This window comes from Arachis duranensis, chromosome 3 (assembly GCF_000817695.3).
Source record: "Arachis duranensis cultivar V14167 chromosome 3, aradu.V14167.gnm2.J7QH, whole genome shotgun sequence".
Classification (NCBI taxonomy): Eukaryota; Viridiplantae; Streptophyta; class Magnoliopsida; order Fabales; family Fabaceae; genus Arachis; species Arachis duranensis.
Window position 1 is genome coordinate 13,835,927 of NC_029774.3, and position 15,614 is coordinate 13,851,540.

A 15,614-nucleotide genomic window follows, 5' to 3' on the forward strand; every position below is an offset into this window, starting at 1 on the left:
TATCAGATTTGTTAAGGTGAGTTGAAGTATTTTTGTTGTAATCTCCTCTTGATGGTTCGGCCATGCTAAACCTATGGAAGAACTTGATATCGTTGATGTTCTTGCTTAGGAACTCTTGCTTACTAGTCTAAAGGAGCAAGAATCCATCAATTCTGACTTGAGACAGGTGAGGAATTCTTCCTGAACTTGTGATGAAGATTCGGTCACCATGTATATATTGGTTAAAAAGTTGATTTTAATTGAAAACTAGGAAGGAAGCGAGCTATAAATCACCTAGAAGAAACCGGTATCTGTGAGCTGAAATAAAGAGGTAAGATTTAGTAAATTAATTGTGAGTTGATTGTGTTTTTGATGCCTGGTTGATGGTTAATTGTTTGATACTTGAAATTAAGTGTTACGTTATGTTTTGATGTATATTTGATGGCTGGAATGCTAAGCGTTGGGCGCCCTCCTCTTGAAATTCCATAGGCGCTAGGTGCCCTCTTTCTGAAACTCCATGGGCGCTAGGAACCCCCTTGGAACCTTATGGGTGTTGGGCTCCCTCCTCTTAAAATATCATGGGCGTTGGGCGCTTTACCATTTAATTCCCTTGGAAGGCACTAAATGCTAGTTATGGGCGTTAAGTGCCATCCATTATGACTTGTGGTGCTAGGCGCCAGCGCACAAGAAAATGGAATTTTGAGAATAATTAGGAAAAAATATAATTTAGTGAAAATTCAGAGGTAAAAGTATAATTACTCAAAAGCTGAGGGGTTAAAATATAATTAACTAAAATTTAGGGGTTAAATTATACATAACTGAAGTTTTGGGGTTAAAGTATAATATTCAAAGTTTAACGGATATAAAAAAGAATTAAAGTAAAAGATGAGGACATAAAGGTAAATAACGTAAAAATTTAAGGAATATGATGAAAATTATAGTAAAAGACGTAGAAAGATAAGTAAAAAATCTAGAATCTAGGGATTTCTTCATAAGATACCTAGGGATAGGTACGAGAAGAGGATTATAATTAATTATGGCACTAAAAGGAGACTAGGAACATTGAGAAAAGTATTAATAAGGAAGAGAAGAGATATGAGATTGATCAAAGTGGGTTGGCCCTAAATGACGGAGAAAAGCGAAATCTATAAGCTAAAGGTTGTTTACAGAGATTGATGATTGTTGATTGGGCCTTTGGGCCGGATATAAAAGATGGGGATGCCTATAGACTGAATTTTCTTTCCAGACATACATCAGCCCTAGAAGTGCTGTTCTTGTAAGGCAAGGTCGCTTACAGAGGTTATGACATGCATTATACTTGTTTGCGAATTCTTTTCTATTATGTATTCTGTTTGAATGTGTGTGTGATTTCTGTATTATTTTCTATATAATGCTTTTTGTATTTTATATTTGTTTGCTGTTCTTTGTATTCTCTGTTTATACACTGCTGGTCTGCTAAACAACAAAAAATTAATAAACTTAACTAATAACTGATGGGGGGATTAATGTCGGTTCAAAATTTTCACAAATTAATTTCGTTGCTCGTATAGTCCAAACCGACAAATAACTCTCCAATCAAAGTTTAATTTGGTTGTCAAAATTTCAACCCATTAAAAATAACCGAAAGTATTACTCTCAGATCATCTTCACAAGGATGGGCAAGTGTGTGTATCAAAGTTGGTTAGAAGTTCAGGGTTGAAAGATATAAGCAAGAAATTAAACTAACAAACTTAACATGCAAGAAACTTAATGGACAAGAAATTAAATCTAGTAATCAAATACTATCTAAGTAATTATGAATCTAACAAGCAATGTATGAATTTAAATCTACTATAAATGATGAACTAGCAACACTACAATTAAAGCAACAAAATAAAAATTCAACAAGATCCAAGTGATGAATTGGGACAAAATGTAATCAAGGACACTAATCTTAAAGAGAAGGAAGAGTTTCTCTCTCTAGAAGCTTAGGAACAAAAAACTATCTACAAAAATTAAGTGTAATGTGTGTATGCTTGATTACCTCCCATTCCCCTTCAAATCTTGGCTTTTTTCCATTCAGAATTAAGTTTTGATTTGGGCCCAAGAAAGGTCCAGAAATCGCTGGCATGTGCAATTTTAAAGAAATCACGCGCTTCATGTCATTCGTATGCACAAGTTGAACTATGCACATGCGTGAGTCAAGCGTACACGCGAGTGCCAGATCTTCAAAACTTCAATTTTTCATGTTCCTTCCTCTTTTGCATGCTTTCATTCCATCTTCTAAGCCATTCTTACCATATAGATCCTGAAATCACTTAACAAACGCATCACAACATCGAATGGTAATAAAAGAGAATTAAAAATTAACATCTTTAAGACCCAGGAAGCATGTTTTTAACTATAAAGCATAATTAGGAAGAAATTATAAAAGCATGCAATTTTAGAGGATAAATGTAAGAAAAGTTGATAAAACCTACCAAATTTAACACAAGATAAATCTTAAAATTGGGTTCATCAATAACTCCGACATTACTAAGAATTCCCAAGATATGACCCCATTCTCCCTTTTAGATGGAAACGGAAGTGCTTTTCTATGAGCTGGAGCCTTCGTTCATCTACGAGGACCCGATGTTCGGGAGTTATTATGTTTTTTGCGGGAAACCTCGTGTTCGATTATACGTACTACATGATAGACCCTTCTTACTCCCACTAGATAGTCCGGACTTTAACCCAGACATGCCATATCATTTTTCTCTTTCTTGGTTACATCCTGACGGCCACTGATATCCTTTTTTCGGTCCTTCGGTCCAAGCTCAGCCTCTGCATTAGGTGGCCCTTGGGCCTGATGCAGGCGATGGGTACATTCTAGATCTACCTCCAGACATCATTATACCTCCGGAACCTCTTTCACTAGCCGAGCAGCTGCAGGCGCAATTTGACCCACTGGGAGAAGCCTTAGCTCCTATATACACTAATGAACCTGTATTGGGTGGTGGGTGTAAAACCTTGTAAATTAGTAAATAATTAACTAATAAATTAATTATGAGCCAAGGGAATTAGAAAATTAAATTTTATTATTTAGAGAAGTAAAAATATTTAGAATGCGAATTAAAATGCTAAATTTTAAAGGTTTTGGCCAAAAGTAAGGTTAATGGGTCAAACCGAACGAACCGGACCCAAGTGGGCCCAAGCGCACTTACCTAACTCCATATATAAGAGAAGAGCAATAACCTAACTCCTTTTTACCTCCAATTTCATTTTCACATAACTTTCAATCTAGAGCTCTGATTGACGAGCTATTTATGGCTACGCGTTTGTCTCGGAATCTTTTTCAGTTCTATTTGGACAAAGTGGTAATAAACTTTGTATTTCATGCCCAGTTCGCTCTTCCATTCTGAATTTGCATTTTGGTTATAGTTATTGAGTGATTTTCATAATTTTGGTGGTTTAGGTGTAATCTCGCATTGGGTTATTGTTGGATTTTGCCTCAATCATTGGTAGGTAAGGTAAGGAATCACTAAACCATTATGAATTGATGAATTGGTAAACCCTAGCATTAATAAGATGGAATTGTATGAATTAGATTGAATTTATGTGGAGTTGGAGTTAAATTGGTGAATTGGAGCGCTTGGGACTCAGCTTTGCTGGCCAGAACTTGTTGAATTTCTTGGTTTGGGGGTCTGAAAGCTTGTAAAAGAAGAGTTTTTATGGTATTCTAAGCTTGGGGAGAAATCGGCTAAGGTATAGTTTCGGTTTTTTGTAGTTAATATATAATGTTGTGTGAAAACTTAGGCTAGTTACCCCTAGGATAGGATTGAATTACATGTTTTGGTTGATGGAATTGTGTGTGATATGTGACTAACTGTATGAGAAGGTGATATGAGCTTGGTGATTGAGAATGATGAATTGGTGAATTGTTGATTTATTGTTTATGATTTATGAGTTTATAAATTTATAGATTAATGAAATTTGGGCTGAGGCCGAGAAAGGTTTCTAAATTTATAAAAACTAATTGAATACTATGTATAGTAAAAAATTGATATTATTGAAGGATAAAACTAAAATTTATTTCTATGTATCGTTTTTGCCCCTAACGTTTTCGTCCTATTTAAATCCATAACGTTTCAAAATCGTCTCAATTTTGTCCCGCCGTCAATTCTGTTAACGGATCCCTAACGGCAGGACAACATTGAGCTAATTTTGAAACGTTAAGGATTTAAATAGGATGATTAAAACGTTAAGGACAACTTTGAGACTTACCCCAAATGTTGGGGACAAAAATAATATTTTACTCTATTTTTTTTATTTTTATTTATTGATTGATCATAATCCTTTTAATGTTTTAATAAAATGTATTTAAGAATTATTTTTTATGTTGAGATGTTATTTCCTTAAAAAACAATTGTGACTTTCTACTTCAATTCCAATGCGCTTAATTAGTTTAGTTCATAATTAGTAGAATTTTATTATGGAAGAAAGACAAAAATAATTTAATAAATAAAAATATATTTTGATAATTTTTTAAGGAAGCTTTTTTTAGTATCCAGCTTCATTCATCAGTCAATTGCATTTGCCCCCTTGTCCCTTAATCCCTCACTCTTAGCCCTGTTTTCACAACTCTCTATTTATCCGCAGCTTTCATTTTGCCCCCTTGTCCTTTAATCTCTCGTTCCTAGTCTGTTTTCACAACTCTCTATATCCGCAGCCTTCATTCTACCATCATATTCCTTCTGTCAGTATATATTAGGAATGCATTCTCTCATTTTTTTAACAATTAAAAAAATAAAATGTAATCTCTTATTATTAATTTTGTAAATAGAATAAAAAATAAATATAAAAAAATAATAAAAAATTAAAGATCACACTTTATACTTTTAATTTTTTTTAATAATTGAGAGAATCTATTCCCATATATATTAGGGCAAAGTACGTAAATAAATAAATTGATCAAACCCTTTACCCAAATACACAAAACTAATATTCCTTACCTGATTGTGCAATTTGACACTTCTATGTAAACCGTGGGAAGCTACCACGGTTTACAATTTTAACATAAACCGTGGCAACCTACCACGGTTTATGAATTGTGTGATTTGTGTGTAAACTGTGGCAAGCTACCACAGTTTATGAAGGGAGAATGTTTAACATAAACCGTGGCAAGCTCCCACGGTTTATGAAGGAAAAAATTTGATCACAGTGTGCAGTCTAAATGATATGTTATCTGCTATGTATTTGATAGTTTAAGCGGTTTGAGATTCTAAGATATACATTATTTCCGTCACAGTTATCATGCGCAGTCTAAATGATACCACATTGATGCAATCAAACATCTAAAATAAACGGATTTTATTCATATGAAATTAATGCAGAAAATCAACATGGTGACATTCATAGACTTAACCAACCATACATAACTCAACTGAACAGTTAATAAAATAAATAAAACAACAAGGTAACGAGATCTACGCATCCCCCATGGTAGTATGTCTTCGCTGGTCACAGTTCCTCCGCGTATGCCCAGCCTGACGGCATAGCCCACAGCGCTTCGGCTAGTTCTCCAGAGACTGATCCATACTACCACGGATCCTGGTTGCCCTTGGACGACCTTCCTTTGCACGCCTCATGTTAGGATCAGGAATGATGGTTGGCCCAGCATATGGAGGCCATAGGCCTTCCGGGATAGGCGGAACAAAACCCTGCTTGTAAACGTTGAAAACTTCACTCATACGATAGACCTCGTGAACATATGACGCCCAATTAAGGCGAGAGTAGTGCAAACATGCAATGGCGTGGCAACAAGGATAATGCAGCGCCTGAAAGTGGCCACAGTCGCATCTGTGATCTTTAAGGGAAACTCTATAGCTACCCAGTGAGAAGCGCCCGGTTGGTGTTGTCTCGGCCACGGTGTACTCCGATTGATGCCTGTCGTATAACGTGACAATGAAACACCTTGTGTCTCTTAGATTCCGATCAATTGCCTTGGCCAATGCCTGGAAAAATTCATTACCAGATCCGAGTTGTGCCTCTGCTGTTTGTCCCCGTACCACAAAAAGCTGAGCAAGCCTCCCGTAAGTTGACTGAACCAACGATGTGACCGGGAGGCTTCGAGTTCCCTTTAGCACCGAGTTCACACATTCACTGATGTTGGTTGTCATGTGCCCGAACTGTCTACCACTATCCTCATGTTGGGTCCATTTGTCGTACTCCATCCGATTGGCCCATTCACACATTGCTGGATTCTCAGTCCGCATGATGTCAAACCAGTAATAAAACTCTGCTTCAGTCTTTGCGTAGGCAGCATTCACTAACATCCTCCTTGAATCTTTACCTTTGAAAGTTAGGACAAAATTCGCTGCCACATGCCGAATACAGTACGCTCGGAAAGCACGAGGCGGCAGCCACCCAGTCTCAGGTGCCTCAAGTGCTGCCTTGATCCCGTTATGCCTGTCAGAGATTACAAGGATACCCTCCTGAGGAGTCACATGCTCTCGTAGGTTGGACAAGAAGAATGACCACAACTCTGCATTTTCTTCTTCCACAAGGGCGAATGCAATGGGGAGGATGTTAGAGTTCCCATCCTGCGCAATCGCCAACAGCAGTGTGCCTCCATACTTGCCATACAAGTGGGTACCGTCAATATTGACAAGGGGCTTGCAATGACGGAATGCCTCGATACAGGGTGGGAATGTCCAGAATAATCGGTGAAAGTACACCGTCGACTCATCAACCTCACCACGAAGCCGAACAGGAGAGGTCTTCAACACGGTTATTGTTCCGGCCATTGTTGACTGTACTCCTAGCATCCAACGTGGCAACTCCGCGTACGACTCTTCCCAATCTCCATATATTTGTGCCACTGCCTTCTGCTTTGCCATCCAAACCTTCCTGTAACTAGGCCTGAAACCATAATCGGCTTATGTAGTTTCTTGTAGTACCTTTACCGTAACTGCAGCATCTGCCCTAACCAACGGAAGAATCCTCGCACAGATAACGTGGTAATCCAGCTGACGGTGATCACTGGAAATAGAGGTTGCCAAGCATGTGTGTGGCCCGTTGTACCTCCTAACCTCCCAAGTACCCTTTCGTGCACGCAGCGCAACGCGAATCAACCAAGTACAACTCTTGCCGAATTGCTTGCATTTTCCATGATACTTCAGATGATCTGATTCGATGACTCTGTACTCAACACCTCGCCGGATGCTATAGTCCTTCACACTCAGCACAGCCTCATCTTTATTCTGGAAAGATTGCCCAATCTGAAATTCTGTAGAAGAGCCCCCGACCGTGTTACCACCGTCCTCCTGTTGACCAAGAACCTCCAAGTTTAGTGTGGAGAAGTGTGGAGGGTACTGTTGAGAAGCAGAACTTGAAGGCCCATGTTGCGCATGTGGATTGGCACCTGTGTCGTCGTCGCTGTCCCCGATGATATCGACAGGCTCCTGGTCAGAGTCATCGTCACACATTGCATTCTCTACTCTATCAGGTTCACCAAAGCCTTCCATATAAGGTAACTGGCCACCACCGGTGCCAACGACATCAGGCTGCTCAAATATTCCTTCATTCTCCAACTATACAGAACCAACAACCACCGTTCGCTCTAAATCAGCCGCGAACGTAGGGGAACCCACCGGCGGAAGATACAGTCTGACCACAGGCATCGAACTAGACGCACCTCTCGCGGCAGTCGAGCTCTGAAATGGAGCTGATGCCTCAGAACTATCGACACCAACCTCCAACTTCGCAAACAACTCGTGAATTCGGATCTCTGGAAAACTCCTAACACAATGGAACAGAACCCTAATATCTTCATCAGCCGCTAGCACAAAGGTATCATACTGAACACCCGTCGAGACAACTGCGATGGGAATCTTGTAGAATAGCTTCTTCACCCACTTCGTACCAAAGACGCCAAGCTTCTGCAAGATGCTGTTCTTTAGATCTGACAAAGTGCTTGACGAACTGATGAACACACTCAATGGTTCTTTGTCTGTGAACTTCACACCATGGCTTTTGCTTTTTTTAATTTTCCCAGAGCAATGCACTAAAGTAAGAACACACTCCTCCTCACTTGCCATTGTGAGAATGATCTCTTGTGCAAGTAGAATGTCACCCACATATATATAGAATTTTGGTGTTCCTAAACCGTTGTAACCTACAAGGGTTTACTATCAAATTTTTTCCTTCATAAACCGTGGGAGCTTGCCACGGTTTATGTTAAACATTCTTCTTTCATAAACCGTGGTAGCTTGTCACGGTTTATGTTAAAATTGTAAACCGTGATAGCTTCCCACAGTTTACATAGAAGTGTCAAATTGCACAATTAGATAAAGAATATCAGTTTTGTGTATTTGGATTAAGGGTTTGATCAATTTATTTATTTACGTACTTTGCCCTATATATTAGGTTCAATTAGCATTTATTTTCATAACATGTTAACAGAGTATAAAAACTAAGCATGAGACAATGAAAAACAATGGTTACAATTGGGAAAATCTATTCTAAAATATTTGGAGAATCCAAAGTGTTGTACTAAGAATACAAAAGGACCAAAAAGTAAAAAGATGTTTTAAGCTCTACCCATAGGCGGCTTCACAAAACTCAACCTTATCTACTTCAGTGTTCTCCTCTTCCTAGCCATCTTCTCAGGCAGAGTCTCCCTCTTCTTCTCCTTCGATGCCTTCGCCTTCTTCGCATACCATGGATCAACAACATACTCCTTAGCCACCACAGCCATACCCCTCTTCTTGGCCTCGTTGAACAGAGTATTTGCCTTATTGACACGGTTCATGGAACCCAATTTCCCCATCAACAAGTCATAAGTCTTAACCCCTGGTTCACACCCATCAGCCTTCATCATCCCAAACACACTCAAAGCATGATCAACCCTTTCAATCCCACACAATATCTTCAAGAACCCATAGTATGCCTTCTTATCGAGGGTTGTTGTGGAAGGAAATGAGGAAGAGATTTGAGTGAAGAAGCTGAAAGGAATGATAGTGAATAAGAGCAGAAGCATCCAAGGAAGAGCCTCCGAAGTTGCAGAGACTGTAATGGCAGCATTTTTCTTAGGGTTTTGGAGGCTGCTCCACCCAAGTGTGAGACGAAGAAGATGATGTTGATGGAGAAGAAACCTGCACCAGAAACGGGCAATGTTGGATTGGGCTCAGCCCAATTATGTAGGCCTGTTCTATGGTGCCATAACTTGTGGTGGCTAAGGGTGACTAATTGTTGATCCACCAATAAATATATGACACGTGGAAAATGAGGTTATGAATGGTAAGATATTTAATTAACGTTGAATCTGTGCAACTAGTTGTAAGTTATCCATTGTTACATGAGGGTAAAATTGGAAAGTGACACCAAAAATTGAGTGATGATGGCTGGCCGGCCGCTGCTCTTATGGCGATCGCACACCTCCATCTACGACGATGGTCGGCCGTTGCACCTCTTACTGACATACACGTTTTGCACGGAGCTCCACTGTAACTGCTCTTCTCCAGTTCTCCTCACCGGATCCCAACGACTCACTTCTCGCTCTCACTGACGCACTGCATGCACACACTCCGTGCAGAGCTCCACCGGCCACCCCAATCGCTCTTCTCCTCACTGAATTCCAATGATTCACTGCTTGCGGTGACTTGCAGAGCCCACCCTTCCAATAGGAAACACCCCTCACGATTCGAACCGTAGTTCTTCATTCTCTCAACACAGAACCAAGCTTTCAACACATGATTTGGAGATCTTTTGATTTTTTTCCCCAAATGTTGTTACCAAAATTTTTCATCCAATTGCATTATGGAATTTTTGCACTTTAGTTAATCTAATTTTGTGTTGCAAATGATTTACGACCCTTCATTAGTGAGTTATCATATCATTAGCATAGTCAAACACTGCTCCGATAAATTCAAAGGTCACACGTGTCATTCTCAGATTTGATGAAATTTTTTAGCCACCATAGCCACGAATAATACTTAGTCACCACAGACCGCACCAATTATGTATTATGTATTGTGTATGTGTATTTTTTTAACAGGAATATTCATAAATCATATCAAATCTGAATCAATACAAAAAATAAATGAAATACAGAATAACTTTCGTTCAAATTATTTAACTATTTTCGATTATAAATTTTTTGCTGCACCTGAATTTTTATTTTATTAATATATTTTAGGATTTTTTTAAATTTTTATCATATTATCTATTTTATAATTATATTATAAAAAATATTATTCTATAATATAATATGCATCAATAAAATTTATAAGTTTATTAGATTTGAATTTTCACCTATTAATAATTACATAAATAATAAATATATATATGTTATTCCGACCTAATAACTTTCATTTCACATTTCATCATCTTCTCGGCTGCACTTTTTTATTCACCCACATCCACCCAGAGATAAGAGACACCACTTGCCCACTCTTTCTTTCTTGACCACCACTGGAGACTACTTGCTGGAGGTCGCCCACTCTTCGTCGCGTTCATCCCTCTTCGTCGCGTTCTTTCTCTCGCCGTTGTTCCTCGCGTTCATCCCTCCCTCTTCGTGATTCAGTCGTTCTCGTCGCCTCACCTTCTTGGCGTTCTCGCCATCAGTAACGGCCCCATCGCCATCCTCCTTTCAATTCCCACCATCAGTCCGTGGTCCTCCGTTATCGCCGCTTGCCGTCTTCGGTGGTTACCGCCTTGCCGTACTCGGTTCCTGCCGCGTCTCCGGCCTCCTTTCATCGAATCAGCGTGTCCTCTGCTTCATTTTTCAGGACTTCAGGCAATTTTTGTACGAAGATCATTTGAATTTTGCGAAGATAATTTGAACTGTGAATTGTGAATTGGTTTTGGATATAAACTAATAATTGTTTTTTGCAGTTTCTAAGTCAGTGGCAGTACCACCTAGGGGTGTGCATGGGCCTGGTGAAACCGGGTTTGATGTGACCCAGACCCGGCCCAAAATATATACCGGACATATTTATTAGACCTAAACCCGACCCTAGACCCGATGAAACCTATACACTTTCGGATCAAGATTATACCGGATAAAAACTGGGTGATAACCGGGCTGTTAACATTACATTACCTTGATACTTTCTTATAAGCTAGTATGTGAAAATATCCAAATTTCCAAAACTTCAACCATTATTTGACATGGTAAAATTCACATAGAAAAATATAACAAGAACTAACTCTTCTCTAAAATTAAAGTATAACCATAATCAATATTAATATTGTCTAATAACACTAAATATTTAAATCAACACAAATAACACAATATTATGCATTAATTAGTCTAAAATCTTATGCATTTTAAACATAAAACATTAACTTATAGTCTTATAATAACTAATAACAAAATATTAAGATTTACAATATTTAAATTCCACATAAGAATAGCCATCATCCATCACTAATACACAAAATATTAATTGTGTATGATGACCGAACCACCGGGCCGATTTCGGGTGACCCAAGTCATGGCCCGGACCCGACCCAAACTAATGACCGGGTCTATTTTTGAGACCCTTACCCAGCCCTAGACCCGATGAAATCACACCAAATTAGCCCCTAAGGTGTTCGGGACTGGGCCGGGTCTTCGGGCCGAGTCGGGCCATGCACACCCCTAGTACCACCAGAAGAGTATATAAAACTAGAAATATGAAATCCAAAATAGTGTAAGATTTTACTTTTTCAGTTGTTGTGTGATGCTGCTATTATTGTATATGTTTAATAGAATTAGATATCATGAATTATACTTGTTCACTTGGTTAATCTTAATTTATCTGGTCGCTGCCTTCTGTCTCATCCTTTTGCAGAGACTGTAGTCTTCTTCGTCATTGGTGACTGTATTCTGCTCTCCCAAGCAGCAAATCCAGAATGAATATGACTATTGGGACTCTGTTCCTTCCTACTGGAATTGCTTTCCCCACCCCGACAGATGTTTTTATATTGAAGCCCAACCTATTATTGCATCTTAGTTCCCTTGATTATTACCAGGTATGACTTGGAGTTATTTTTCTTTGTATTACCTCCGAGTTATTGATTCAAGTGTTTGTGTTTTCGATTATTATTGGTTATTATTTGGACTGAATTACAATAGGTATACACAGAAATAAGTCACTAGTATGAAATACAAAATACAAATATACATTGAAAATAAATTAAATAACACATGGATTTATACATTGTTGCTTGATTTTGGTATACAAATAGCATTTTTGCTGAATTGCGGGATCGTGTACTGAAAATAACAAAATTGTCAGCCTTATTTACGTTTCTTGGTTGTGATTCTAAACAAAAAGTGGATAATTTCCTTTTGTTTCCTTTGCATAGTTTTCTACAATCTAATGTTAAACTGGTTCGTCTTCAAACTGGCAATATCCCATTCTGGCTAAAGTAATTTACTTCATTGAACATTGTTCTTAACTTTTATTTGTGACAAATGCAATGGTTACTGCCAATTATGTTACAAAAATGCATTTGTGTTCCTGTTTTTGTTTATCAGTACAGTAGTGGTAAGATTAGACTTCCCGTGGAGACTAGAATTCAATTGAAGAAATGTTTTCGATGTAAATTGAAAGCCAGGGATGAAGTGTCACAAAATGCTGATTTTCTCCGGCAATTTGCAAGAAAAGAAAAGAAACTTTTTCCGACGCCCATTGTTGAGCTACGACGAGCAGCTAGGGAAAGGCTAAAGATGATGAAAGGTCAGCCAAGGAAACCACTTCTCGGCCCCAAAGAATGGGTTGCTTGTGAAGAGCCTTATACCAACTGCTTACAATGTGTATAATGCAAGGATCACTTTAATTAACAATCTGAAGAAGTTGCTCAAAGTAGTGCCGGTGCATGCTTGTGGGTAGTTATCCTTGGTACCTTATCATACATTCGCCTAATGTGGAGTTTCTATGATCATAACCTCAATTTGATATGTTTTCTTTGTTATTGATAAATGCGATAATAATAATACAAACTGGTGCTATTGTTTGGGGTCACGTGACATTTTTGTTTGCTTAGTGGTTTTTTTTACAATTTTTTTAAAGTGTTTCATAAGTCACAAAACTTTTCATCTTCACCACATTTTAGCTTTTTTAATTGTTTTATTCTCTGTGAAATTTGAATCTAATTTCATACTAGTAATGCCACATACTATTTTTTAAAAAGCGAATAGTTTATATCTTCCATTTTCAACAGAAAAAATTTGAATGCCCAGATATTTGCAACCAACAGTTTGGTGTAACTATTATAACTTAATGAAAGCTATATTATAGACTTCATGTAAAATTTTCCTGACTTTACCCCTCAATCAAAGATACCCATATAAACAATGCCAGTTTTCCACTTGTTTGCTGCTTAAAGTCTTTCATGGTAAGCATGCTGCCAGAGCCAAGGATAGGTAATTCACTGATGTAGGTAGGTTAACTTATGGTAGCATTGTAAGATTTTCAGTTGAAATTTAAATTCTGTTATATATTGAGCACAAATAATATATTCATGTACATTTTCAAGTGAGCACATAAGATATAGTAAGGACAAATTCTAGTTACTAGCTACCCTTGCAATATGGTATTTGTGCTGACAAACTAGTCTTGTTGCTAACTCGTTTTGATTTACATGAGAAAAATTATTTTCTCTGTTAAAACCTGGTGCATTATTGTCCATTATTTATACAAATAAATGTGATTTAATGTCTGCCACAGCAAAAGTAATGAAAATATGATTGATTGTCCTATAGTGGTAGGTATTTGAAAATTTGTATACTGATGCAGGTGGTGCAGCGAAATCCATGTAGGACCTGTTGGACATCCATTTAAATCGTGTAAAGGTGCACAAGCCAATCTTTGCAAGGGACTCCACGAATGGATGAAGCACATGTTGAAGACATGATAATACCAATTGAAGCCTATCACCTCGAATACCAGCAGTGGTTGAGCTTTGTATTCAAGCTGGTGTTGAAATTCCAGAATTTCCCACCAAAAGAAGAAGAAAGCCCATAATTCGGATTGGGAGAAAGGAATATATTGATGCTGATGAAAGTGAAGTGCCAAATGAAACCCCAGCAGAACCGTTAAGACCACTACTAGCTGAAATAGCTGATTCAGAGATAGTAGCTCCATCGAGCAAACTCTCCAGGCATGGGAACGAATGAGGAAAGGTGCTAAGAGACTAATGAGGATGTATCCTGTGAGGGTCTGTGGATATTGCCCCAGGGGCACAAGGCTCAAAATTGTGGAGCACACAAACACCAACAACGCAATGGACAGCATGGTTGGCAGTCTGCGATTCTTGATGACTTGATCCCACCAAGATTTTTATGGGCAAGCTCCTGCTGTTGTGGAACTATGCATTCAGGCTGGTGCTGATTTACCGGAACAATATAAATCAACCATGCGACTCGATGTTGGGATCCCATCAACTATGAAAGAAGCTGAGATGGTAGTTTGAAATGAAATATACTTGTAAACAAACAACTGGTGTTATGGTGTACACTCCATAAATTATGCCATATGTACATGTGTTTTTATCAACCAAGTTTAACCAATTTGTTCCAGTTACTCATTGGTCTAGAAAAATCATGATATTTTGTTTTTTGCTTTTCTTCATATTTTATAAATTAATTTTTTTTTCTTTCTCATATTTTGTTATTTTTACAAAATAATTTTATGTTTCTTATGGTTTTATTTATGACCGCAATCTTTTTTACTACGTTTTCCGATAAGAAGGGCCTCCACTCTCGCCATCATTCAAGGAAAAAAGGGAACCAGAAAATAATCATGGTCTATGTCGATGACATTGATACTACATTTCTTAACCCAGTCAGGTGTTGTTCCAAGAATTTTAGTCCCACACATTTACCCAAGACTTTCACAATGAGTGAGGTGCAAGCCATTTATCTTTTGATATTGGATTTTAGGACGAGAATCAAAGAGTTTATCCTTTATGACTGCAACATCCACCTCCTTATTCCATCGATCTTTCGGATGAGTCATCTTCACCTCTTCACCTACACTATCGTACGGATCAGCATCACCCCCTTTGGAGGAACTTTTGGTGACTCTTTTTGGCCGCTTATCTCCTCAATACATAGGAACTTGGCATCACGTATTTTGACTTTTTTCGTACTCCGTTGAACAAGGTTCTTTCCTTGGTTGAAATCCTAGGAGAGCGTTCGTGCGGTGTTATTGTCCAACTCTTATAAAATACTGTTAGTATATAGAAATTAACAAAAACTTAAAGTTCTAAATGTAAAATCATCAATGCAAATAAGATCGTATTTCTCACAAAGCCACAAGATTGAGCTTCTCCGGATTTGGCGCAATTGTGATTAAAAATTTAGGGGTGTTTTGGAACTTTATATTGATGAATATGACTAGACATATACAACTAATTTGAGAAACATAATAATAATCCAACTTTGACCAAACCAAATATTAAACAGATCTTGAGACCTTCTTAGTTATAAAAAGGCATACAAAAAATATTAAAAAGTCAATATTTTTATAGTGAAAAAAATAAAAATTATTTACTATCTTAAATATAAAAAATATTAATCATCTAATATTTTTCAAATAAGTTTAGTTTCACTTCTTTTTTACTACCGTTGGGCACACATTTAAGTCATCATGAATATCGAGGAAACCAGAAATGAGACAAAAAAA

General features: G+C 37.9%; 2 protein-coding genes and 1 pseudogene across 2 annotated transcripts; 1 reads left to right on the plus strand and 2 right to left on the minus strand.

Annotated features, from left to right (window-relative positions):
• Nucleotides 1–5,510: 5,510 nt before the first annotated feature.
• LOC107477771 (uncharacterized) lies at nucleotides 5,511–6,836 on the minus strand. Its single transcript, XM_016097842.1, has one exon. It carries the CDS (start codon nucleotides 6,834–6,836, stop codon nucleotides 5,511–5,513), a length of 1,326 nt encoding a protein of 441 aa, XP_015953328.1.
• A 39-nt stretch (nucleotides 6,837–6,875) lies between these two features.
• LOC107477772 (uncharacterized) lies at nucleotides 6,876–8,036 on the minus strand. Its single transcript, XM_016097843.1, has 2 exons — nucleotides 7,611–8,036; nucleotides 6,876–7,529 (listed from the first exon to the last, which is right to left on the minus strand). The coding sequence occupies exons 1-2, from the start codon at nucleotides 8,034–8,036 to the stop codon at nucleotides 6,876–6,878; spliced, it is 1,080 nt and encodes a 359-aa protein (XP_015953329.1).
• Nucleotides 8,037–12,421: 4,385 nt separating this feature from the next.
• On the plus strand, nucleotides 12,422–14,400 carry LOC107477773 (APO protein 2, chloroplastic-like; annotated as a pseudogene).
• The last annotated feature ends 1,214 nt before the right edge of the window (nucleotides 14,401–15,614 follow it).